General features: G+C 43.4%; 1 protein-coding gene across 3 annotated transcripts in view; it reads right to left on the reverse strand.

Annotated features, from left to right (window-relative positions):
• KLHL29 (kelch like family member 29) overlaps positions 1–27,889 on the reverse strand; it is a 403,271-nt gene that overhangs the window by 20,772 nt on the left and 354,610 nt on the right. For all 3 annotated transcript variants that reach the window (XM_074861476.1, XM_074861475.1, XM_074861474.1), the window contains 4 exons: positions 19,071–19,269; positions 16,216–16,398; positions 13,240–13,420; positions 1,969–2,162 (listed from right to left, as the gene is read on the reverse strand). In XM_074861476.1, the coding sequence (XP_074717577.1) occupies positions 1,969–2,162; positions 13,240–13,420; positions 16,216–16,398; positions 19,071–19,269 (757 nt within the window). The remainder of the gene's footprint in view (positions 1–1,968; positions 2,163–13,239; positions 13,421–16,215; positions 16,399–19,070; positions 19,270–27,889) is intronic.

Raw genomic sequence — 27,889 nt, forward strand, 5'->3', positions numbered from 1 at the left:
GCTCTGTGTTATTTTACTTTCTTCGCAAATAAACTGACGTTATAAATTTCCCAACAAAGACACACAGCAATTCCACAGTTGATCATATATTTTATGCCTTCAGCTTAATTAATTAACTTTGCTGACACCAAGAAAATATAAATGTCATCTTTTAACTTCACCGGTATCTTTCATGTATTTTTGTTAGGAAATAATAGTACATGTCCAGTAGAACAATGGCTGATGAACCCAACTCTGGACGGTTCGGATGATTTTTTCCAAGCACGCATGGTGTTGGTGTCTGCTAGACAGTACAACGACCCCGAGGAATGATTTCCTGTGGCACTTGTACTATTTTGGTAAGGAAAAGGAATGCCTCTTTGCATAATGCATTCATTTTTGCAATATGCTGTGAGTACAGGAAAACCTCATACTGTCAGTCAGTGGATTAAATGAACAGCAGCAGCTGTAGCTGTGTGATGAAAAAAGCCAGGCAATAGCGTTGTTTGCACTGCTGTATTACATAAACATGACTTTTGCTGGTTAACGCCCTCCCGCTGGGCGCTTCATGCTACATCATATGCATGTCATGTTATGTTAGGCTGGACACAAACAGCAGCAAGGGAGTTGGAAAGCAGCAGCACTGTCTGCACAGGAGAGGCTACAGCCATGGCTCTACCAGCTCCTCATGACCTGGATCTACTAGGGAACCCCAAGAAAAGAGTCATAATAATTGTAACAAGCTACAATAAAAAGAGCAGGTTATTTTAGCTTTCTGAATATGCTTAGGCCTTACCTGAATACCTTATACCTGTGCTTCTATAATTTATTACTTGCTACTCCTATTGCTCCACCAGACTCAGACTGTGATTTTTTTTAAACGAAGCACTTCATGTCACGGTTTGAAACACTGGAACAGGTCACCCAGAGAGGTGGTAGATGCCCCATCCCTGGAAATGTTCAAGGTCAGGTTGGACAGGGCTCTGCGTAACCTGATTTAGTTGAAGATGTCTCTGTTCATTGCAGGGGGGTTGGACTAGATGGACCTTAAAGGTGCCTTCCAGCCCAAACCATTCTGTGATTCTACGATTCTAGGATGCAAAAGCAAGCCATCCCAAAGCAGCTTCTCTGCAATGACTGTATGAGCACTGTTTCTTTGGCCGCCTGAGTATAGCCAGACTGAAGAATGCCCACAGCCACCCAGCACAGAGCAGGTGGCCCAGGTCGGCTGCCACCCTGCAGTAATGTCCTTGTGAAGTGGAACGCTAAACCCTGTTTCCAAAAGTAGCCTAAACACTCAGGGTGCAAGTTGCCACAGAAAGCAGATAAGCTGCATCTTCTGAGTGCTATCCTAACTTTGGAAGGAAGTCTGCACCTCTGACATCAGCTGGTATGGTGGCAAGTTTGGACCTCTCATCTTGCTCTTTATTCTGTAAAAGGTTCGTTGAGCTCGAGAGCATCACAAGCTAATGAACACAGTTTTAATAATCTACACGTCTCAGAGATTTCAGCCTCTGAAGCACATATGGCTTTGGACACCACTGATAAATCCCAGTTAAGAATGACCATCACTTCCCACAGGACAGGCAGCATTTTAACAAACCCAGGAGTAATAATCCATTAACTGAGCAGTGTTGTAAAAACACATGGAGCAACACATGATGCCAGGATGAAGTTTCACTGAACTTTGCGATTGTTTTGTATCTAAAATTACTAGCTGTCCATACCTAATACATTTCCTTTCTCCTCGACTTTGAACTCATCACTTCTAGCTGATAACTAACTGTATTAATGAGTGACAATGGCCTTCAGTAAAGATCCAGGTAACTCCCTTTCTGGTAAATATACCATGCATTCCTGCCAATCTGTTGTACACATATCTCCCCTCACCCACCAACTCATTTGCTTTCCGCAAAGGCATTAAAATACCTATAAGCACAGCCATTTCTGTTGTAATACAGGTTTACTCTGACACCATGTATCCCTTACCAATCATCGGAGACTCTATAAAACTCCACGAATTAGTTTGAGGGATGTAGGACTGCAAGACCCCTGCAGCTCGGCCGGCTTCGTTCACCCCACCGAAGACGTAGATCTTCCCACCGCAAACAGTTGCAGCAGCTGAATGGACGGCCTTTGGCAGAGGAGCGATGGTCTCCCACTGGTTGGTTATCGTATCGTACCTAAGATGACAGCAATCAGAGTGAGCTGAGGTGGCACAACACTGGGTGAACAGCGAAGACACGACAGGTAGTGAAAGAAGGCTGGGATATAACACAAAGGCAGCTTGACAAGCAGAAGAAAAGCAGAGGTGGAAATATATTTTTTAACATCTTACAAATTCAGCCACTTGGTAAACAGTGTAATTAATGCTTTTTTTCTAAGGTTTTAAAACATTGAGAAAAGGCCAGAGAAAGCTGGTTCTACTTTCTGTATATGCCTCTCAAATCTCATTATAGTCCAAGCTAAAGAAACTCAGGACATCTTTGTTGAGATGTCTTCCACTAATTAATTTCTTTTAATGAGTATTCAATGAGATTATTCTTGCAAATCAGTGCAGTGATATCCAATAGCAACCGCAGGCAGGCAACTGTTAATATACTTCAGTTGTTCAGCTTGTGAAACACATCTCACCTGCAACATAATGCAACACGATAGCTCTTTTTACTCTAGTTAACTGACCAGCGACGCACATTTTGTGCCAGAGTAAGTTGCTTCCATTTAATTTTCATTGTGCAACCCAAACTACTGTGCTTCATTGCAGGATGCTGCAAACGTTAATGCTGGAATAAGATTTCACCATTGTATCCATATTTGACATGAAGCAAACAGAAAAGAGTATGCATGGAAGTGCTAAATTAGTTTTAAGGTCATCAGTATCTGATTTAATTAAGCCATTGACCATAAGGGATGTGCAGTTAATAATCCATGGATGAAGATTCATTTTAGACAATGTCACAAGTACAGACGTCAATTTTTTTTAAAGATAATGTGGCAGGGATCCAAATAGCTGCTCTAAAATGAGTCCTGGAGACAGTGGAAAATAATGTGATTTTTTAGGCTTCTATATTTCCATGTAATGGCACATTCAGTCAAATAGGAGTTTCCTGCGTAGTGATTATTCAGAATTGTTGACTGCAAGAACAGAAGCCCTCATCACCCACTCTGGGCTTTTGCTCTTAATATTAGTGATATGCAATATGCAAATATGAAATGAATCCATGGCCATGAACCCATCTGTAAGAAATGATTTAGCAACAGGGGAATTCTCCCTTTGTAACTCATCCCTCAAATTCTCACTGCCCAAACTTGGGGAAAATGAAAGGGAGAAATGATATAAATGGTGGAAACAGCACAAAATAATGTGCTTAATGAAAATGCATTAATGAGTTCCAAGCAATATAACTGAAAGTAATTAACACACTCATAAAACTGAAGCAAAAGCAAGAGGGAGGCAAACTTTAACTAAAAAAAATAAATTAGGAAAGTCCTTTAAAATGAGCATGGAGAACTGCCTTGTACAATGCTCTAAATTAGTTACTGAGAAATTAAATTCATCTGCAACAAGTGATCAAAGGGGAGAAATATAACAAGATTAAACAACATGGTGCTGGGAGCATTCAAGGTGACACACCTATATTGGGCTGATTCTTAACGTTTGATACCAAACCCAAGCCTGCAGATGCATTTTGACTGCACAAGCAACTCCTCCACATAAGGCTGCGTATGCTGCATCTCCTGCATTTGCCCACAGCATTTGGGGCAGCACTCACATCCATCCTGGCAAATATGCAAAAAATCTCACATAATATAAACAGTTTCATACACCGCTTTTGGGTTACATTTTGCGAACTCACCTACTGCAGTAATTTGGGGCTTGGTAATTTAATTCTTGATGTCTTATTAAAAGCTGGTTAAGGAATTGGTTAGAAACTGGGAAAAGCTATAGAGCTGAGAACTGGCCTAATGTTCCTTTCTAGTTCCTTGGCTTCTAAGATATAAATTATACTTGTCACCCGATAGGTATTGTCTCACACCATCCACTCTGACTTAGCACCAGGAACACATGTGGCCAGTAGAAGTCACCTTTGCTGGCACTGGCAGAAGTACCTGGCAGACCACAGTTCCCAAGACAGATACATTCCTGACAATGACTTTCTGATCCTCCTAATACCTTTATGGGAAGGAGGGGTTATATCTTTCACATGTGCTGGAGGCTGGGTGTGGTTGAGGACCACATCTATAGGAATACTGGAGAAAAGTTCAAATTACAAAAACAATCATCCTTTTCCTAGACAAATATCACTATTGGGACGTCAGGTCCTCTAGACCCCATTTTTCCCCCCACTTTTACTTCTCTCTGTTTATGCTCTATGACAACAGAACTGATCTTTCTTTCTCCTACTCTCCTTCATTTGCCACTTGGAAATCAAAAATGACCAGTTTCACTTCATCTGCTGAAAGTCAAAAGCTGCAGATCTGCTGGTTATAGGTGCAAGTGAGGCAGCTTAAAAAAACACTTCTCTTGAGGGTTATTTGTTTTAAAAAAAATCAGTGAACCATAAAGCAGGTGGAAGCAAGTCCATGTCCACCTAACACAGGCATCTAATGTGGGTTTTACATAGGCTGCTGTAGAAGCAATCTTCTTAAGTAAGTGCCTAATTTACCTCTGGGGCTGAAGAGAAGTTGGTGCCTTCAAGGCTTCCTGATACCCGTCCACCAAGTCCCTCCATCCCCTGGGAATTTATTCCTCCAGTTCATTCCCTCCTTGCAAAACTGTAGACCTAATTTCTAGTCTCTGTTTTGCTTCGGCTCCCACCCACCAGAAAGTAAAGGTTTTTTTTTCTGTTGGATTATAAAGCCATCTGCTATCAAATCTCTCGCTTTCACGTACAGACTTGCAGAAAATAATAAAGTCACCTCTTCATCTTCTATGGGATAAACTAAGTCGTTTAAGCTCCTTAAGTCTCTGCAAGGCAGGTTTCCATCATTTTGGTCTATCTCAAGTCAGCTCTTAATGTGTTCACACAAGGATTTGCACCAGATTAACTAAATTGGTTTAAAAATGAATAAAGTTGAGTCTTTGTAACCTTCCAGGACAGGAAATAATGACACCTGCTTTACCTCTCTGCCCTAGGGCCTTTCCATCTGTCGTGTCATCTCTGGTGTTGCCATCACTCCACTGCCACCAGTGCTAGTGGGGCTCCTCAGCTGCCTTTAACACCAGCTCTGCTAAGGGGCCAGCAGGGAGGGAACTGATTTAAAGAATAATCACTTTGATCTCTTCCCTTTAGTCAAGCTTTGCATCTGATTCCCCTGTTTGAAGCCACAGACAGAGACTTAATGGAAGCTGGCTTCAAGCCAGGCAAAGGTTTTTCTTCCCTCTCCTGCACTCTCCCTCCAGTACTGGTGTGTCCATGCTTGTCCTTGGCTAGGAGCCTACCAAGCCCATCCAATTTGTTGAACTTGAAACTTCAAGGACATCTCCTTTCACGGGACTGACTGCTGGTTTTGCAGTCTTTGCACACTATAGATTCATGTGTGGTTTTGCACAGATGCCCTCGCACGCCTTTCTCTGCCCCCAGAGCAGTCCCTGCAACCCTGCGGTCCATGGCCCTGCTGTGCTCTGGACATCAGGCTTTCCACCTGTGCAGGATGTGTGTGTCCCCGCCTGACACTTCACGTGCACTGAGCACTGTCGTCTCACCTGACCCTTGTGCAGTCACTATTCTCTGGTTTATATGTTACTTATATACCCATGATATGGCAAATGATCTAAACCCAGCAGAAAACACAGCTCAGGCTTGAAGAGAGCACACACAGAAATAACCTTGCTGGTTTCCACAACTCTCTACCCTTATGATTTCATCTGTGGGCCTGATCTTCCTCTTGCTTCACTCATTTCATTCAACGCCTCCTTTCTTGCTCTTTCCCTACCACCTCAGTGTTAACAGCAGAAAACCCGTCATTTCAAGCTATGCAGTTTGCTTCTCTGCCTTCTTGACTTTTGATCTCTTCAGTACCTGAAAACGTGGGGTTTTTTTTTTTTTTTTCCTTCTCTTCAGGCTCTTAATTTCTCTCCTTCTAGGTTAAACAGCCATATGAGTATCTTCATTTATTCACATTATAAAACCCTTACATCATGGTCAGTCACTTCTAGACATGCACCCTCCAGTTTCTTATACATTATTTAATTCTGTGTGCAGGAAAGCTGCTATTTAAAATAAAGCTGTACAGTGTCATATTGATCTGCTCCTCAGATGATTCACATGTTGTTTAAAATCACATTAATGGATTACTATTTTTTGCCTTTTTTATTTTCTTCTGCCTGTTCTGAGGGGCTTAAGAAACTATCCTTAGACAAGGCTATATATTTATATTTCTTAAGACATCGTAGAATTATAGAATCACAGATTTGTTTAGGTTGGAAAAGACCTTTAGGATCATTGAGTCCAACTGTTCACCTAACACTACCAAGTCCACCACTAAACCATGTCCCTAAGTGCCACATCTACACTTTTAAATACCTCCAGGGATGGTGACTCAATCACTTCCCTGGGCAGCCTGTTCCAATGCTTGACAACCCTTTTGGTGAAGAAATTCTTCCTAATACCCAACCTAAACCTCAACTTGAGGCTCTTTCCTCTTGTCCTATCATTTGTTACTTGGGAGAAGACATCGACCCCCATCTTGTTACAACCTCCTTTCAGGTAGTTGTAGAGTGCGATAAGGTCTCCCCTGAGCCTCCTTTTTGCCAGGTTTAACAACCCCAGTTCCCTCAGCCACTCCTCGTAAGACCTGTTCTCTATACCCTTCATCAGTTTTGTTGCCCTGTGGACATGCTCCAGCACCTCAGTGTTCTTCTTGTAGTGAGGACCCCAAAACTGAACACAGTAATAGAGCCCAAAACTGAATACACCAGTGTTGAGTACAGAGGGACACTCTCTTCCGTAGTCCTGCTGGCCACATTATTTCTGATACAAGCCAGGATGCTATTGGCCTTCTTGGCCACCTGGGCACACTGCTGGCTCATATTCAGCTGGCTGTCGACCAACACCCCCAGGTCCTTTTCTGCTGGGCAGCTGTCCATTCACTCTTCCCCAAGCCTGTAGCAGTTGCATGGGGTTGTTGTGACCCAAGTGCAGGACCCAGCACTGAGCCTTGTTGAATCTCATACAGTTGGCCTTGGCCCAGCGATCCAGCCTGTCCACATCCCTCTGTAGAGCCTTCATTCCCTCAAACAGATCAACACTCCCACCCAACCTGGTGTCATTTGCAAACTAACTGAGGGTGCACTCAATCCCCTCGTCCAGATCATTGTTAAAGATATTAAACAGAACTGGCCCCAAAACCGAGCCCTGGGGGACACCACTTGTGACCGGCCGCCAACTGGATTTAACTCTGTTCACCACCACTCTTTGGGCCTGGCCATCCAGCCAGTTTTTTACCCATCCAAGCCATGAGCAGCCAGTTTCTCCAGGAGAATGCTGTGGGAAACAGTGTCCAAGGCTTTACTAAGGTCTAGGTAGACAACATCCACAACCTCTCCCTCATCCACTAAGCAGGTCATCTTGTCATAGAAGGAGATCAGGTTAATCAAGCAGGACCTGCCTTTCATAAATCCATGCTGACTGGGCCTGATCACCTGGTTGTCCTGTACATGCCACATGATGGTACTCAAGATGATCTGTTCCATAACCTTCCCCAGCACCGAGGTCAAAGTGACAGGCCTGTAGTTCCCTGGATCCTCCTTCTGGCCCTCCCTGTACATGGGAGTCACATTTGCTAACTTCCAGTCAATGACTGAAAGTGGCTTGCTGAGCACTTCTGCCAGCTCCCTCAGTAACCTCAGGTCGATCCCATCCGGCCCCATAGACCTGTGTGTGTCTAAGTGGTGTAGCAGGTCACTAACCATTTCCCCTTGGATTATGGGGGCTTCATTCTTTTTCCCGTCCCCATCTTCCAGCTCAGGGGGCTGGGTACCCCGAGAACCACTGGTCTTACTAGTTAAGACTGAGGCAAGGAAGGCATTAAGAACCTCAGCCTTTTCCTCATCTTTTGTCATTATGATCCCCCTCACATACAACAAAGGATGGAGATTGTCCTTAGCCCTCCTTTTGTTGCTAATATATTTATAGAAACATTTTTTATTGTCTTTTATGGCAGTAGTGAGATTGAGTTGTAGTTGGGCTTTGGCTCTTCTAATTTTCTCCCTGCATCTCTCTCTCAGTTGCCTGCCCCTTCTTCCAAAGGTCATAAGCTCTCCTTTTTTTCCTGAGTTCCAGCCAAAACTCTCTGTTCAGCCAGGCCAGTCTTATTCCCTGCCATCCCGTCTTTCGGCACATGGGGATGGCCTGCTCCTGCGCCTTTAAGGTTTCCTTCTTGAAGAATGTCCAGCCTTCCTGGACTCCTCTGCCCTTCAGGACTGCCTCCCAAGGGACTCTGTCAATCACTCTCCTAAACAGGCCAAAGTCTGCCCTCCGGAAGTCCAAGGTGAAGTTCTGCTGACCCCACTCCTTTCTTCTCCAAGAATCATGAACTCTATAATTTCACGATTGCTATGTCCAAGATGGCCTTCAACCATCCCATCACCCACAAGTCCTTCTCTGTTCATGAACAACAGGTCCAGCGGGCTGCTGTCCCTAGCTGGCTCACTCACCAGCTATGTTAGAAAGTTATCTTCCACACACTCCAGGAACTTCTAGACTGTTTCCTCTTCACTGTATTGTATTTCCAGCAGATGTCTGGTAAGTTGAAGTCCCCCACAAGAACAAGGTCTAGCAATTGTGAGACTTCTCCCAGCTGCTTACAGAATATTTCATCTGCCTCTGGTTGAATGGCCTATAACACATTCCCACTGTGATATCTGCATTGTTGGCCTTTCCCCTGATTCTTACCCATAAACACTCAACCCTATTGTCACCATCATTAAGTTCTGGACAATCAAAACACTCCCTAACATACAGGACTACCCCCTGCCTCTCCTTCCTTGCCTATCCCTTCTGAAGAGTTTATAGCCATCCATTGCAGCACTGAAGTTGTGCAAGTCATCCCACTGTGTTTCTGTGATGGCAACTACATCAGTTTTCCTGCTGGACAATGGCTTCCAGCTCCTCCCGTCTGCTGCCCACGCTGCATGCATTGGTGTAGATGCACTTCAGTTGGGCTACTGATCCCACCATCTTTTTTGGGGGTGAAGCCCTAATTCCTACGTGACCATGTCTCAATAAAACAGTAGGTTCTGAAGCAGTTTCTAAGGCTTATAAACCTTATTCTTTACATTGAATTTTTTAGACTGTCTTCCAAGTACACACTGCCAACCAAAGTAATCTTCCAATTTTACACAACCCTATTGTAAAAGTGCTGTCAGGTCAAGGGGATTCATCTTCTGTCCTTCAAACAGATAATAACCACAAAGCACCCACATTTCCACACTTTTAGTCACATATATTGTCTTGTCAGCACACGTAGTCTTCTCGGCTCTCAAATTGCATATATTACAGGGCCCATCCATTATCTAAAAACCTAGTTCATGGATTCACTTCATTTCGCTGCCTCCCAACTCAATTCATATCTCAGAAGACAGAAAATGTAATACCCTCTCTCCTAACACCTAATGACTCGCTCCCTGTCACAAAGAAACTTGCCAGAGGGGCTTGATGGAGAACTGCAGCCACGCCGTTATTTCCCTAAACACTCATTCCAAAAACATAACTCTCCCTGAATATATACCCATGTACAGCCACAAAAATGGACTTATAACTCAGCCCCTCTGGCACATGCATATTGTTTTAAGATGAGTAACGAATGACTCACACTTGTCTGTTTGTGATAGTCCCGTAATATTATCCATCGAGCTGGAATTTTTACTGCCTCTTTACAGACAAATGGCAGATAAAGGGTAAAAAATCTCAGCCCTATTGATGTTGATGGGAAAACACCCACTGATTTAAGTGGCACCAGAATTTCTGGTTGAGGCTGCATCCTTCAGCCTCAATGACACAACTAAAATCACGAAGAGAAAAGCACAGGAGCTGATGCCATAAATCATTAGGAGTCTGGTGGTCCCTACTTGCTTTAATGCTTTCTAATAGTGCAGCAGATGTATTAGGTGCAGTCAGGTGGCAGCATGTATAGCTAAGATGGTCTGACATTTGTTTTTAAAAAACAAAATGCAGTAAAAACATCTTTGTAAGATTTTAACCATTTAAGATGAAATATTACAAGAATTCCAGGAAAAACAGGTGGAGAACAAGAGAGAAACTAGGAGATAATGTTATTTTCTCCATCTTCAAAGACCCATTGTGGTGAGACACCCTGTAGTCTTCATGCTTTGGGACTGCTAACTGGTGAGGTCAGGGTAGGTCACTTTGGACTGGAGATCTGCCTTCCACCATGCTAGTGAATATGCATCGAAACCATGCCAAAGCTGGGCATGGTCACGCTCGAGCTCACTGAGCAAACAAAAAGCAAAATGTGGTTGGGAAAGATAAGCTGCATGTGTACGAGGGGAGGTGGTAGGTGGCCCAGCAATGGATGGTGTCCAGTGCCTTGCCCTTCACATTGGTGGCACAGCCCAGGACTGCATTGTGCATCAGGCCTTGATAAGACTCCATACCTCCATGTGGGTGGATAACAGGGCTATAATCTCAGATGCCTCCTTTGAGGCAAAAAACTAACCAAAACCCGAGTGCGCAACCCTGAAATTCAACACTGAGGGGAACAATGTTAACCTCAGAGGTAAATGTGATTTTTGGCATAACCTGACTTGGAGCATATAATCATGTCACTTTATTATTTTAATATAGTGCTTTTGTAAGACCTGCTGCAATGACAGAGAGGTTTCCCCCATCCTGAGAGATGGTATCTTAGTGGCCCACCCAAAGCAGCACAATATTTGAAGAGGAATGTGCAGCCCACACAGAAGTATGGTGGGAGAAGGTCAGTCACCTGAAGCTCTTGAGGGGGAAGAAAAAGAAGGCAGAGTCAAGAAGTGGGCATTAACTGCACATAAGACAGCAGACAGATGAGCAATTAAAGTGACTACTTTGTATTTAAATGTTTTTTTTTAAGCTGCAACCCAAATTCCTGAACACTTGCACAAATTAGTTGTGTGGTCCAAATGGGAAATGCTTTTATCTGAAAAGGCCTGACTTTGCTCAGCACAGCTACGAGGGTCACCTTCTTCTCACATGGATTTCTAACAGCAGACCCTGAAACATCCTTTCCAAAATGCACAGCTTCAGCCATGCCATGCTTTGCTTCTGTCATCCCCCACTGTCATTTTAATACAAAGAATAAAAAAGGAAACATCCCAAAACCTCTCTCATTTCTTGGCATAACCCAAAGGAGGCCATGTTGCACTTTTTCCATGGCTTTGTCTCACAAGTCACTTTATAGACAATAGCAGATTAATTATAACCACAGGTTTAGCAAATCCCCATGACAAGAAGTCCTTATTGTGGTTGAGACAGCATGCGCTGAAATGATAGGGAGGAAATCTGCTCCTTTCCCACATATAAGTCTCTTGGTGGGCTTGTTACAAGTGAAAACTAGCACGGCTGCTCTCACTGAGCCATGCAGGGTACGCTGAGGGCCTGAGTGTGACTTTGCAGGCTGCAATGTCATTTGTAGCGAGGGCTTGGGTGACTCAGATGAGAAGGAAGGAGAGGGGGTTACTTTACTTGATTTGGGGTTCATTCAAGTGACCAACATTTTGGATGCTTTGTTAAAAACAGACAGTGAGAATCAGAGCACAGACAGAAATAAGACCCTAGGAAAAATAAAATGAGGTAATTTAATCAATGACATCCATCAAGATACCTATCCGTGGTAGCATTATTTTGATGTTCATCTTTATCAAGAGATGGAACGAAACGCTCCGTCTCTTTCCCAGGCTCTCTCCTTCCCATGTTCACAAAAACATTTCTTCTAGTTAAAAATTTGCTGACTTAAATTACAGGACAAATACCTTCAGAAATCAGAAATAAATTTGGATAAAATGATGAGATTTCTTTCAAAGCAAGTCCCAAGGGCAGTGCCCACTGTAAGCTCAGGGTTAAGGAGGGAAGCAATGCTCACTAGTTGCATTCACTGCTACGATTTATCATTCATTCTTCATTGTCTGCATTTTCCTGACTTGCTGAGAGCATCATCACCAATGTCAGTTCTTCAGCCCATGCCTGAGCTGGGAGGGAAGGCTACCTGCAGACCTTGTCCCACTGCACATGTCCTTTCCAGGGGCTATTTTGTCACATCCTTGTCTCCTAGGCAAAATAGTGCCATATTTGTGAAGATAAAGGAACACAAAACTAGGCCCATATGTGAACTGTGATAGCTCAGCACCAGACAGTATCTCCCTGGCCTTGCATACAGACAACTGGTCTGTCTCATGCACCGAACCAGGCAGAAATCCTTTGGGAAAAAAAAAGTCATCATATGATTAAAGATTGTACTAAAAAGTAGATCTGCAGAAGGAAACTTTATTTTTGGCATTTTCTAATTTCCTGTGTGTTTGACTTTGAAATATTAATAAACTTTTAATACAGATTTTGGTATTCAGTATTTATGCTATCTACTTAAATGAAAAAATAAACACCTCCTACATAAATGGAACATAGACGTTGCATCACCGAAATAAAAAAATAATAGATTGACAGCATCTTTAATCCTAACCTTTTGAAAAATGTTGTGGGTTTTTTGCAAATCTTTCTTAATGACTTATTCCTTTCTGGCTTGACTGCTAAGGAAACTTTTATTGGCAAATGCCTGTTTCAAATGCCTGTTGTTTTAGTCGGGGCTTGGCAGGTCCCCAGGCCAAGACCACCATTCCTTCCAGCCAGGCCAAGGCTTTACCAGGAGAGTGCATGTGAGAAACTCACTTTGCTGTTGCTTTTTTTTGGTTTAAAAAAAAAAAAAAAATATTGTGGTCTGTAAGGACTTTCATCAGTACTAAATTCAAATGAAGTTTACTAGTTCATTGTATAATCTGTGTAAAGTGTCCAAAGAAGCTTAATTCCTCTCTTCCCTCCTGTGAGCAAACTGACAAACAGACAGCTTTTGTCTTTGGTTTTGAAACAATAGTTTCCACTGAAGCTTTAAAAAGAAATCAAATCTTGCATAGTTTCCTCCTTTCTTAGCTGTTATAAAAACTTTTTTAAAACATACAGTCCATTTGATGTGTCTTTTAAAAGGGAAATGGTCTTTTAGCATAGCATGAAAAAAAAAGCTCCAGCACACAGCATGTTTTTGTTTTTTTACCTTTCCACATGGTCAACGTTGCCTGCCACACCGACCCCTCCAATGGTATAAATTTTCCCATCGTACACCAGACTGTTATGTCGACACCTTGGGACTGTCATGCGGGACACGAGGTTCCAGTTATCGAGCAGGGACATGTAACACCAGACATCAGCAAGTGTGACACCCGACTCCATGCCGCCTGGCACCGATGTGTGGGTGAGGGAAAGAAAAGGGGAGAATTACGTGAGATCCTGGAATGGCAGCAGCTTTGCACACAGCAATCAAAGCCAGTTACAAAGTAAAAACTCTTCAAATGACATTTGACTAATTAAAATAAATCACCCTCAATACTGAGCATCTGTTCCGATGATGCATATCTGTGTCATTTATTCATGCGCCCCAAAGGCTGTTTTTTTTTAATAAGATGACATGAAGAAATCAAGATGTCAGACTACGAGGGACATGTACATAAGGGGATAGACCCTTTTCAGTGTTCATAAATAACTTCCAGTCTATTCAATCACTGTAACACTTGCAAGAAAGTGTCAGAAGGCAGAGCCTATCTTGGCTTGTGAGACACAGGCTGGTCTGAAATCTAAAATGCTTAATACAGTGATGGATTGAAGCAACACATACATGGGCACAATAAAGTCAGTGCTTGCACTGTAGGCTTAACGTCTAATTTTCAGGGAGAAATTTCTTATTTATTTTCATTTGCTGATAAAGGAAAGAACCACCTGTACCACTCCTGTAAAACAGTTCAAGATGCTCCAGTTAAATACTTATATTGGTCATTTTTTAACTTCTGACTGAAGCTCCCAAGGTGGCCACTTAGTGGGTGTCTTACTATCCCCATTTTGAAGCACAAAGAGGTGAAATGATTTATTTGAGACCACACTAGGAGTCAGTGGTTGAGCCAGGAAAAGAAACCAGACTCAGTTCTGTGGTTTAATGAGAAAATCAGGCTTCCTCCTTAGTATTTTGCTCTCCACACCTATGTTATGCAGTGTGGGATCCAGTACTTGGAGCTTGCAGGGGTTCATTCCCACTTCTGTTGGTTCCCTTTCCCTTCTTCCTCTGCCTGGTAAGTTTTAGCAAAGCAAAATATCAACCAACACTCAGCCATGTGGGACTTTCAGCTCTCCTATCATAGCCACCGAATACCATCAGATTGCTCATCCAGATTCAAGGGAAAGAGATGAAATAAGCTTTGAATTTAGGATTCAACAGCTTTTTTTTTTTTTTTTAGCAGGTATGGCACAGCCTAGAATGGCTTTACATGTTGGAAAGTACCTCAGCTAAGAATAACTAAAAGTCAGCATCTCACAAAAGCCTCCATAGAAGGCTTTAGCTCCAGCGGCAAAATGAGCATGGGCAAAAAACTGTCAAGAAGTAATTTCCAATCAATCCTTAGGGCCTCTATGCAGTATTAATGGAATTTAACACCACAGGCAGCAATTTACTGCGGAAAATGCAGTGAGGGAACTCGGCAAGGGAAAGGCAACAGCTGTAACCCCTTACTGGTACTGCCTGGCGCATCTGTGCTCCCAACTACACCCTTGGATCGCACACATCTGCACCTCCCTGCCCAGGCTCCTCTTTTAATCATCAAACCTCCACTCAGCTGCCATCAGAGCATCCTTGCATCGCCTGGTGGGAATTGCTTTTCCCCCTCCAGCCAAGCAGAGGTACCACCAGACTGCAAAAAACCAGACACCGTGATGCTACGGGCACAGTGTAGACAGCTTCTTTGGGAGTTAAAGCCTTTTAAGGAGCATGGTCTCAGTTTCATTGAAACTAAGAAGATTATAGGGCTAGTGACTACTGTCAAAAGAGAGGTCTCAACAACAAGTACAAAACGTGAATGCTCCTGTAAATAAATACTGTAAGTGTAGGTCACATATTCAGCAGTTCAGCCTGTCTGTCTCAAATTCCATAACCCACCATTTAGACTCAACTGCAGCCAGTATTTTAAATTGTGTTTCTATGGCAGTGAAACCTCTTTGCATGCTTGATGGTTGTCAGATCTATTTTCTTCATGTTGCATCTGCAAAATGTTACTGTTGACTGCTTTGAGAGAACTTTAACGCCGCAGAGAAATGGAGAATGATAAAAGCAGGGAAATCCCTCTCTCCCAACCTCCTCCCACTTGTCTTTTTTTTTTCACCAGGAGCAGCTGGGTAAAACTCTGGCATGTCCTTCTTTGTCTGTGCTGCTTATGTTGTAAGGAAGGACACTTTTCTCCCAGCCCAGTAAATCTGGGGGATCAATGGATTGAGAGCAGCCCAGAGGAGAAGCACTGGGGGATACTGGTGGACAAAAGATTGGGAATGACCTGGCAATGTGCATTTGCAGCCCAGAAAGCCAAGTGTATCCTGGGCTGCCTCAAAAGCAGTGTGGCTAGCAGGTCGCAGGAGGTGATTCTCCCCCTCTACTCCGCTTCGGTGAGAGCCCACCTGGAGTACTGTGTCTAGCTCTGGGGTCCTCAGCACAAGACAGACATGGACTTGTTAGAGTGGGTTGGGAGGAGGGACATGAATATGGTGAGAGGGCTGGAACACCTCCCCTGTGAGGACTGGCTGAGAGAGTTCGGGTTGTTCAGCCTGGAGAAGGGTCTGGGAAGACCTTATTGTGGCCTTTGAATACTATAAGGGGGCTTATAAGAAAGATGGACAGAGACTTTTTACCAAGGCCTGTAGTGAAAGGACCAGAGGTAGCAGTTTTAAACTGAAAGAGGGTAGATTTAGATTGGACATAAGGAAGAAATTTATTACCATGAGGGTGGTGAGGCACTGGAACAGGCTGCGCAGAGAAGCTGTGTATGCCTCATCATAGGAAGTGTTCAAGGCCAGGCTGGATGGGGCTTTGAGCCACCTGATCTAGTGGAAGGTGTCCCTGGCCAGGACAGGGGGGGTTGGACTACATAATCTTTAAAGGTCCCTTCCAACCCAAACCATTCTGTGATTCTATGTTTTTATGAAATCTGCTGCTTACCTGAGAGATAGATGTTGTCCCCAGCGCTGACCACGCTGAAAAACTCTCGATCATAGAAGGGCAGGCTGGCCAATGGGTACCACTTGTTGTTTTGAGGATTTAAGCAAGTGACTGCTGTTAAAGCACGCTGATTCATGCCAATCATCTGACGACCCCCAACTAAGACTATTACCTCGGCTACACCTAGGATTCAAGTAGGAAAAATAATATTATAAAAAAGTGTCATCTCTCAACCAGGCAGGAGCCTATCAAAAAATACTCTGCAGTCAGGGTAATTTTAATGTATCGTATATAAATCTGTTTTAGACTGTGCAATCAAATCAAGAAGGGTGAGAAAAAAGGGACTGTGTGTGGGGGGGGAGTGGTGGGTGAAGAATGACACTATGAACATGCTTGGGAGAACTTGAGAGGGAGCATGCCATCTGGGCAAGACTTGAAGGGGAAAGAAATAAAAAACCAGTTCCATATAAAGATGTCCGTTGACTTCAACAGTTTCTGAGTGAGACCTGCATGTAGCAAATTCCTGTTTCACTGAAGAAAATGGGAACTTTGTCAAGGCTTGTGATAGTTTTGGAGCTTAGGTATTATCCAGGAAAAGTATGTCTGGACTTTAACCTGAAGAAAGTGTTCTCACACTAAAAGCTAATGTCTGGAGAAGATTTAGGCTATGGTTATGGTTCTTCACCCTGATCTTCTCTGTGCATATACTCTATTAACATATCATTTTCTGTTTTTTGTTTTTGTTTTTGTTTTTCCTTTTCCAGAGAAAGCAGGTGTTCTAGATGTAACTAACGTGTGCTCAAGTTTCAGATCAGAGTCTTAGAGTACTAGGTGCTAGGAAACGTGACGGAGATAGCCCCTGCCCTAATATAGTTATTAACTGAGATTTATCTGTGTTTAAACAGCTCCCCCAAGCCCATAACACGCAGGGTGTGCAGCAAGCCAAATTCTCTGCTCGTGCAAATGCACAAACTTTTGCAATCCACATCTCAGAGCTTTTATTACCATTTCACAGCCAGAACTGAGTCAAATCTGATCTGAGTGTTACTCCAGGCTCATCCCTGCAGTGATGCGTCACAGTTTAACATCTGGATGTTTTCTGGCTCCAACCCCAAGAGTCAATTGCTGGGGATGGTTTGGATTTAGCATTTAGCAGAAGTGCTAAAAATCTTTCTGCAGCAATTGTAAGTCCCAGTGCAATCTGTTGCCAGGAGAGGTAGGCTCAGAAGCAGGACCATGAGTCCACGAGCTGGAAGGAATCACCATTTCAGGAGCTGTGCTCACGGCCGGACCTGTTGCTGTGATGTGTTATGGTGCCCATCCTAGAGACAAGCGTGCACAGGCGGGGGGGTCACAAGTGCGGAATTGGGATTGCCAGCGAGAGGATCAGGAGCGGCAGCAGAGAAATGTGTCTTTCGGAGTGATGGATTATCGTCATTCTTCATTAGTGTTTTCAAAAAATGTATATGTGTCATTCAAGCAAGGTTACTCTCTTAAAAGGTATTAAGTTAAAGTGCTGTACAGTTTTAAGTAAATATTTGTCAGTAACAAGAGATCATTATTTTTGCACCACACCAGAAAATCTAATCACTTGTGCAACACATAACTTGATTATAATCAATGACCTCGAGAGGACATGTGACACGATGCAGCGAGTCCACAAAGGGTGTTTAGAAATCCTTTGTGCCTACATGAATGCCGTTGATATGCAAAATAACATGATTCTATATAATTAGACTCTGACCTAAAAAACTATAATCACCCTCTCTTACCCTGAGAGAATCACTTTTCCCTCATCAACAAGCTTCTGGAAATGGATCATATTACACCTACAATTTTATATACATAAAATAAGCACTTTTCAAAAATCCCTTCAAACATCACACCATTAGTCGTCTTCAATGAAAGACTTTTTAGGATAGATTGTTATTGAAAGTCCTCTACACTTCATCCTTCTGAAAGGTGCCTTGATGAGGCAGTCTCCAGAAGCTGCAAATGCTGTGGTTTGATATGCCATCTCCGTGCCACATTAGCATTAGTGGCAGTGACAGAAAGTTTTGCCTGGCTTTATGATTGTAGTTATGGGAGGCAGAAGTACAGGCAGCATGTTAAAACAATTCACCTGTTTCATCTGACTCCTTCTTGGATGAAGTTTTCCTACATATTTGCACCACTCTGTTCAGCAAATATTTAGGTTATTTCTTACTTTATCATGACATGGGCTCTGCTGGGAAGTTGGGCACTTGGATTCTTTTCATGTATTTTTCCAAAAAGGAAAATGCATGTGTTCCTCAGGTGAGAAACTTTTTGAAGAGACACAGTTCTTCATAGCTGCTGGGTTTTTAAAAGGGAATATATCATGTGTGATCTATTTGTTTTGGAGGCAGCAAACAGCCTGTACTGGTACTGTAAGACTCACCATATGAAAATAGTATATTTACATAGAGCTGTGAAAGTGAAGCTGTTTTATGAGTATTAGCTAATTGCCATTAGCTGAATGGCAAAGAAGCAAATTATTCACCTATTTTTGCAGCTAGAGAAACTGAGGCATGGAGGGCAAGGGGCTCACTTTCAGGACAACTGGGGAACAAAGATAATAATTCCTAAAAAGTAGGCTCCTTCTAAATCTTGTTTCAGAAGCATACATCTAAAAACTCATGTCCAACCACTGGGGAGAGGCTCCTACATGCTCAAGCAAAGTAGAAATGGAAAATTGAGCTTGAAATATCACCAGACTCCAAGAAGGAGTCAAGGGAAGGAGCTGAGGTCTGTGCCCCATCCCAGGGCATGTCCTGGCCATGCCTGGGAACTGCTGAACCAGGGAGCTGGTGCCACTGAAGGAAGTTTTGCTTTACCTGCAGAGAGCCTGGGCCGGGTCCTTGGCGTCTGCATCTCCTGTCGGGCGTGCGGCAGCATGTGATAACGTTTGGCTTCATTCACGAGATCCCGGCAAGCCTCTGAAGACTTTATCAACTCCTCGTTGTCAACAACATTGAGCAGATAGCTGGGATGGATGAAGGGGAGGCGCACCACTGCCAGCAACTCCGCAGCATACTGCGAGGGGGGGAAAAAATAATAGCACATTGCAGCCTTTGTGCCAGAGTTCAGCTGCTTGGCATCTCCGCCTCCTGCCCTGCAAACCGTCCCATCACCCAACCTGGAAAGACACTTGTCATGGATGCTGCACCCGAGCCCTGCCTAGCAATCAGGTGGGACAGAGACAACGCAGCCCTCAGTGCTCCCCAACCCAGGCTGGTTTTGGTCCCAGGAGACTGAAAACAATCTTCGAAAGGTTATACTCTTGTTATATAGCACTGTATGGAGGGATTTTTGAAATAAAAGCTCATTCTGAACTCAGGCTGAATATAACAGCTTGTGCACCGGAGACATGGAATAAGCTTTTGAGTCTTCTGAATTAACCTTGAAATGTGAGCATGGTTGTTGCACTGTAAAAAAACCCCAAACAAGTCTTTTTTGGCACCAGAAATGTGAAACAAAAGATGGTAAATAGGTTAGATTTCAACAACTGCTATGGCAGAGACTGAATAATATCAGCCAATTTGCTAAAAATCTTTTAATTAATAGGGTTTACTTGTTGGTGAAACAAATCATGTAGTTCTACATTTTGGGGAAGTCAGACTCCAGAGGGTGCTATACAAATACTGACAGTAAGTTTCATCTTCTAAATAAATACATTAAACCTTGGAGGGCAAAGGACACCCGAGCAAATGAAGCTGTCTGTAACTGAACACAGCTTAAAGAACAAAACCTCAAGAGAGAAAACTGCAATCGAAAAACCAAGAGTCCATCCCCAGATTATTCTTTTTATATATAATTGGTTGTATCACAACACAGCACAAGAGTTCAGTGAAAAGCAGAGTAATAGGAAAACATGGTTCTTGAGAAGCAGTGCACACAAACAGGATGCAAACTAAGGGTGCGCAGCAAGAAAAGACAATCATCTGTTGTAATAAATATTCATATAGCCGCTGCATCCAAAGATCCCAACCGGGATGGAGGCCAGGACGCAATAAATATTCCTGAGGTCCGTGCAACTGGTCCTGAGAAACACCAGGCACCAGCAGCATCTGCTGGCCTGCAGATGCCTCTGGTCTTCCAGAAGCTACTTGGCTCTCACTTTCATTTTCAGCAGCATGCCTGTCCCTGCAGCACGTGAGAGCCAAGTCACAGCAGGAGCAGGGATGGGAATGGGGCAGGGACACAGCGAGACGGGAGGGCAGGGATGTGGCCTGAGCCAGCTAATGGGCTGGCCAGGCAGGTGAGCCACAGTGACACCCTGGATTGCTTCCAGGGCTTCCCCTTTCCCCACCCAAATTGAAGAAGCAGGCTTCATTTAGGATGAAAACAGAGGATTTATCCTTCCAACAGCAACTCACACTGCTCTCCTGCGAGAGAGCCACATCAGCCTGGTGCAAGCTCAGTCAAAGTGAGATGTGGCTGCCTGTGGGGAGCTGAACCCCACATGGCAGCAGGGAGACGACCATAGTCTCAGGCTGACTCCTGGCCCCCTTCTCACCAGCCCTGCTCGACACCTAGGCCAGCAATTTTAGATACAGCCCGAAGTGTTTAGGTCTGGCCACCCTGAAGTTGTTTGCGGATAAAAAAGACAAGTGATGCAAAAGGCACAGAAAAATGACAGTGCTCATTTTCTGGAAAAAATCTCAGAATCACAGAATCGTCTAGGTTGGAAAAGACACTCATGTGAGGAGTGAGTCTGTGGCTCCTCACTATTACCTCCGGCATGGTACGGGGCTGACTAGGGCTTGAGATCACTTCATCAGCCTCCAAACCAGAAAAGAAGACACTCCTCTCTTTTCCCTTGCCGGAATCCATTTCTAAGGTGCTTTCTAGGAAGTAAAACTGCTGTTTCCCTTCCCGGGAGTCACGAATGTCACGCACTTGGCTGCAGATATCTTAATACCATTAAACGATACCTTGTAAGAGAGGGAGTAGTGGACATATGGCAGTGGGTGGCAAAGCTCTGATTTCAGGAAGTGCTTTTTTTAAGAAGGTTGGGGGCGTTTAACCTTACACGGGAGCCAAGACGAAACGTGGCATCGAGACATGGGAATAATGCAGATAGCGGGTATACTGGGGATGAGCCAGACAACCCCCATGGGGGAGGTTAATCCCCACCACAGGCTGCTCAGGAAGCAGCACAAGTCGCTAAAGGGCAGTTTAAATACTTATAAAATATATGGAGTGTATAGCAGAGCCAGCACCTTCCCTCAGTGCAGTGGGACACGTCAGAACTGCCCCTGATGCTCCTTAGACAGGTCTGCGCTGGAAGCAGCCATAACACAGAGCAATGCAAAACACAGGCACAAACAGTAGAGCCACTAAATTAAGACACGGGGTTTGACAGGCACCACGATGTCCCAAAGTTGAGTGTGAATTACCATTGGGAAGAGAGCTCCCATCTGTTCGGGGATGGACAATTCCCATGGGCCTGGCGGAGTGACCGCCTCTGTCTCCCACCTTTCCCAGAACAAATGGGGCAGCGCCACTGCCTGAGCACGGTGAGCTCTCCCTCTCGCTCGCCCACTTTGCTTTAATTAGATAAGCGAGAAAATGTGATTCTGTTTCCCTCCTGGATTTCCCCCCCCCCAGCTTTCTCTCCTCTTTTGTCTGAACTCGTGGCTTATTTTGAAGGGGAATAATAATTAGAACATGTTGCTCCCTTTCATCAGCTTGAAAGTTAATGTCACATATCAAAACCGATGTCACTTTTCACTTGTGTTCTTCCCTTTGCTCGAACATCTAGAAAAAGCTGGCTCTGTGTGTGTGTGTGCATGACCGCGCACAGTCGCGACTCGGGCTCGTGGCTGATAGCGTTAAGGGTACATATAATCGCAGTGTTTTTCACCAAGGGATTTCAAGAGTACGTACCATCGCAGTGCCTCGAGAAGACAGGAGTGGCTTTTATAAACCAATGGCTTTTTGCACCAGCTCTTTTAAGCACTATAGTCAAGGGTGAATTTCATTTAGCCTCACTGATTTAAGAATATTCAAGTGATTTAGGCAATCAGCAGCCTTCTTCTTTTGGATTCTCCCTTATGAAGGCTTCCTAGCTCTGTTAGCTATGATTGTACTAAATATCCTGTTACTGTTATCCTTTTCATTTAAGACTGAAATAAGCACCATAAAGCATTTCAACCTCCTTACTGTCTGTTATTTGCGCTTCATTCTCTCTTGTCTTTCTGTTGTTCCTTATACAGCTACGAAATAGCTACTGCACCTACTGATTTTTCCGTTTTTTATTAAAACAGCAGAATACCTGTGCAGGGCACATTGCCACATTCAGCAGACAATAACCTCAGGTGCCTGGAATTGTGGTTTGTGCCTGTAACTCTGAGGATGTTTTCTTCTTGCTACTCAGCTACAGGCGCTGGCTGGACAAGTAGAAGTATTTCTCAGGTCTTTGCTGGGAATCACTTAGGACTACTCTACAACCTGCATCACATACCAGGGTGAAGCAGAAAATATTTATGCCCCTTCAGGCCTAAAATGAAGCATTATAAACTCATAAACATGGGAGACCATGCCTCAGCTCCTTGAAAATGGACACCACTACGCAAAAATCTAACCAATTTATTGTTTAGAGAACTGTCAATACTAGGTTAATGGTTGGACTAGGTGATCTTCAAGGTCTTTTCCAACCTAGATGATTCTGTGATTCTGTTTAAAATGCTAGAGGAGTTTTTGGACACCATCAGCACTGGGTTTTCAGGTGACGTGAACCTCAGCACAGCTCCCATTGGATGAAGGGAGCTGCTCGGGTTTTGCACCAGCAGAGGTTCTAGTCCATAAAATCCTTGCTGAGCAGTGATGCTGCCAGATACCTCTGCGGTGCCGTGCACGGCTGGGATGATTCTGCAGGAGCCAGGGCACCGCTACCACATGAGTAAAGGCTTTTTGGACAGTCAGTGGGGATACAGTAGAGTAGTGCCTTTTGAGAGATGCTATCTGAACTGCTTCAAGGCACCTATTTCACCGATACTGATTTCAGTGTCTGAACTGAAAGCAGGGTCTTCAACCAGCCTGCAATCACAAGTGTGCTTCATAAAAAACAGGCAAAGAAAAATCTTAGGAGATCTTATCTTTCCTTAATTACCTAAACATTTCAAGGGAGAGATTCAGCTGTAGATTCAGACATCTAAATAGGTACATACAAGCATTTACTTGTCAGCTAGACATGTGTAAACTCATGTTATAATTAACAGAGATTTAGTCAACACACTTAACACAGTCCCCAGAGCAATCTGAGCTGAGAGGATCCATCACGCACCAGGGGAAGTAGAGAATATCAATGTCCCCTTCTGGCCTAAAACTGTGAGCCATCAGCTCCTGGGAAAGGGAGTGTGTTCCTCAGCCCATGCCACATTGAGATGTCTATAATGAGACATCAACCCAAACTGGAAGGTGATTAATTCTTTCCTCTGGTGGGAATTTTTGCGTCCATTTGCCCTGGGCACTGTGCTTGGAAGGTCATGATCACGCTACAAGGAAGCCTAAATGTTATCATTGAGTCAGTGTTGACTCAATGATCTACATGATCCGCTATACTTTGAAGTTGATCCTTTCAAGCCTTTCCCTAATAATCTGTTCATACATAAATTAATCCCATCTTGGTAGGCAGGCCAGAGCTTGAACAAACTGTATTACAGAACAGTTGAATGTATTTTTTTTGTTCCTGGCTGGTAGTTTGAGTGAGGACATTTACTTTGCTAAACTTTTTGTGACATTTCTTCTCCTACTGATTATATTGGTCTTATGAACACTTGCTTGCAAGCGGGCTTTGTTCTGGTATCTTCTAAGTCTCAGTTTCAAAACCCTCTTCAGCATCACATTAAAAATAATCTTTTTATTCTCAAATCGCTAATCCAGTAAAATCCTCACAGGTATTCTCCAAAAGGACACTCAGTGTGCTCCTGCAAAGACTTGGGCTACAACTGTATACAGTTAGTTTTAAAAGGAAATATGTTTACTGCTAGAGTCAAATTTCCTGCTCCTTAAATGCTACACTGGAAAGCTCTGAAGATTTTTAACATTTTTGAAGTAATGCCCAAAGAAGTTAAAATAATGTTTCCCTTATGCCTTATAACTCATCTGTCTCTCTAGTTTACTGTTCTTCCTACAAAGGACCCTTTGTGCTATCTGCCTAAAGAAACAGGCTTCACCTAGAAATACAAATAAAGAAGTTAGATTACCCATATTATGATAGGGTTTTGCTCCAATAAACTGATGTTTCAGCTCTTTATGCATAATTCCAATAGTTTTAAAAAACATTATGAAGTAGGAATGTATTTGATTCATCTGAGAGTTACAAAGGGGATTTATGTCATCTCACATAAACCCTGGGTTCAGACTCTCCCCATGTCTTGCACAGGCCTGATCTGAGAGCTCAGCAAGGACCTCCTCAGAGGGAGGAAGCCATCAGGGACAGATCTGAAGCAGAATAAGTTCCCCACTGCATAAATCTCCTTCAAATGAGAAGAGGGCACTTTAATTAAAAACAAAACACCCAATCCCCCCAAAATGGCCAGGTAACGAACCAACAGCTGTGCCGACAGTGGCAGCTGGAGATGCAGCTTGGTGGCCAAGAAGAAAGCTCACTGGAGTGGTGACACGAGCGGTCCCTTCTCGCAGCCATTTCCAGCCCAGGCTTCCCCAGCAGGATACCCAAACTGATATTCAAAATATTGCTGGCTCCAAGTTTCCAAGTGCAAGCCCAGCAGGGAACTGGCTGGTTTGGGGAAGCCAAAGCTGTTGGTGCATTGTTTTGCCATTTTCAGAAATTTGCCTTTTTGGGTTAGGTTTTCACAGTGTGTTCTGCTACTTGGTAACGAGGGTACTTGCTTTGGTACGTCTAACTCCTGGGTATTACAAAGACACACTGTGTTTCCAGTAACTTCCTGCACATTCCTACATCCAAGGTCACATCCAAGCCCAACCTAAGCTCTCTGGTGTGCTCGGTATATTTATTAAACACCTGTATTGACTTCTTGGAATTGCAATGCTCCCTTCAGATTAAACCAAAAGGCTCAGTAGCATGTCAGCCAACAGCCTCATAATATCATGAGATAAACATGTGGCAGAAAATCTGGTTCACAGGCACTGGGTTCAGCTGGTGGCTCGGTGGCGGGATGCCACGTGCATAAATCTCATGCCTAGCAAGAAAGAAAGAGCAGCTTCTCTGTCTTCCTGAAATAAGGTTTCAACATGACATCTTTATGGCAGCACAAGCTGACTAAACACTGTAATGTCATCAGCGTCATGTAAAGCGAACTGCTGTCCTCTTCTCCGAACTGTTTGCAAAGCAGCACACGGGTAGGTATTTCTAGCAGTAATATGATGACAGTTTTTTAAATACACAGGAAGATAAATCATTGATCCATCGTACTTGGAATTTACGTCATACTAAGGCTTAAAAAAACTTCACTCTTACCACCCAATCTCTAACTTGCTGACTAAACTCTGTCAAATAAACCCCCTAAATTCCCCCAAAAGTTACTACAGAGGTGAGAGGCATTTCTTTTGTTTATGGGCAATCACCTATTCAAACACCCATATGCACACAGATGCACTGCAAAAGCATGCTGACAACAACAAAATGGCTGAAGCTTCCAAGATGCTTCACAGAACCAAGTAAACTCCTGATGCACCCATCCCTACAACACACTGACACGTGAATCTGTGTGCAACAATTCTCCAAAACGCTTCTTGCCTATTGTGTAAAACAATTTTGTTTCTGGGGGTCGGTCCTGAGAGCTGGGGCCATGTGCAGCACAAGACAATGCAAATGAGCACGTGTGAGGAGCTACTTGCAGATATGTGTTTTTGTAAGGCCGTTGCATCAGAACTAGCAGAGAAATATTTTGCAAAAAATAGGAAAATGTGTTGAAAAAGCCACAAATTAAGAGACTGAGCAGACTGGGAGACAAGGGAGCTTCTCAAACCAATTTAAACTTCACAGAAATAATTCAGTAGATTTTCAGTTAAGGTTATCCCTTTAAAAAACTTAAATGTTTAGTATGGGGAGAATTTAAGGAACTGTTCATATCACCTGCATCCTCTTTTTTTTTTTTTTATTTAATGCAGTTTCTTTCTCCAATATACAGCTAAGAGCATGTTCCTGCACTGATTCTGTTCCTGCTGCTGCCTTTTCTACTCCCTCCGTAAGCCCATATAGGTTCTGAGTGCGTCTGTGAAAGATTCATTTAAATCTGAGCTCTCTGAGCAGCCTGTCCCTGGGAAATCACAGGGGTTACCGCTCATCCCTTGCGTTTTCCACTTTCAGAGAAATTGGAGCTTCTTGCACTTTCATTATGGCATCTTTTTGAATTTGTCTGCTCTTCCCCGCAAATGGATTTCAAAGCATTAGGGTAGTGTGGGCTTTTCAAAGAAGCCTAATTGACTGTAATAGAGTGTTAGTGCCTAATTCACTTAGGCTCCCTTGGAAGTTTCCTTTTCATACTTACTCTGATATTGCTTTCCTGAAGCTTAATGCCTTAAGTACATTGAGTGATCAGTTAATTTCCTATTATGATGAACTTCAGTAATTTGTACATGCTGGTATTTGGTATCAAGTTCTGAATATATCATTACCTCCTTGTCACTGCAGGGTTGGGATTGTGCTTGTTTCTTCTCAGATTCTCCATTTTCTTGGAGCAAGTCACTCTTCTGCATAACTTTGGAGACTCTTTAAAACATGCCTGAGAAATTACGCTATCATCTCAACAGCCTAACCGCAGACCAAGGATCTTACATCTGCCCTCTCATGGTTACCAGCCCCTTCTCCTCTGTAGGATCTTGCCTCTGAATTGACATTCTCTGTCACTGCTAAAATATAGCTCATGGGCATTTGTAATAGTTTTGACATAAATCCTCTTCTCCTCTCCATCACCTTTCCTTACCTTCACTGACAGATACAGAGCTTTCAGGTGGGCTTTGTGTTTGCTTAGACTAATTTGCCAAGTCTCAAATTCATCCCAGTGGTCCTTACTGTTGTTACACCCCTTGCATCCTTCCAGGCAACTCCTCTCCTTGGGGCTTCAAACACTTGTAGAAGTTTATCCCTCTTTAGCTGTCATTAGGCCAAGTCATGCATATTCACATCTTTTAATCTTTTTTTTCTCACATCAGTTCCTTCAGTCTTTTAATCATTTGTGTTGCTCTTCTCTAAATTACCTCCAATTTGTCTACGCATCTCTGGTTCTCAGGCACCATGAAGATGCTGTTTAAACAAATCTGCCTCTGAGGACACAAGTTCATAGAAGGCTTGTTAATGCCTTTATGGTGAGACATTTCATTTTGTTATTGGACACCATGATTTTAAAAAGGATTTTAAAAAAAGGCACACGATTATATCCTTGCAGAGTCCCACAAAAGGTGACTGCCATTCAGCTGAGCCTCTCGTCTGTCACTCATCACTGCAATACCTGCCTCTCTTCCAGCACTACTCCAGGCAACTTGTTGGAATGTTTGTCCTCCCCTCAATTCTTGTCCTTCCTCAGGGCAAGAGGGAAGCTTCACGCAACTGGGAGTCTTGTTTTCCCAGGCTTTCTGTTGTTAATAAACATGTTACTGTGCTTTTATGTCAGAAAAACAGATACAACTTTGGACTTAGACCAGAAGGTGGGAAAGTTTCCAA

The sequence above is a fragment of the Strix uralensis genome, chromosome 3 (genome assembly GCF_047716275.1).
Source record: "Strix uralensis isolate ZFMK-TIS-50842 chromosome 3, bStrUra1, whole genome shotgun sequence".
NCBI lineage: Eukaryota > Metazoa > Chordata > Aves > Strigiformes > Strigidae > Strix > Strix uralensis.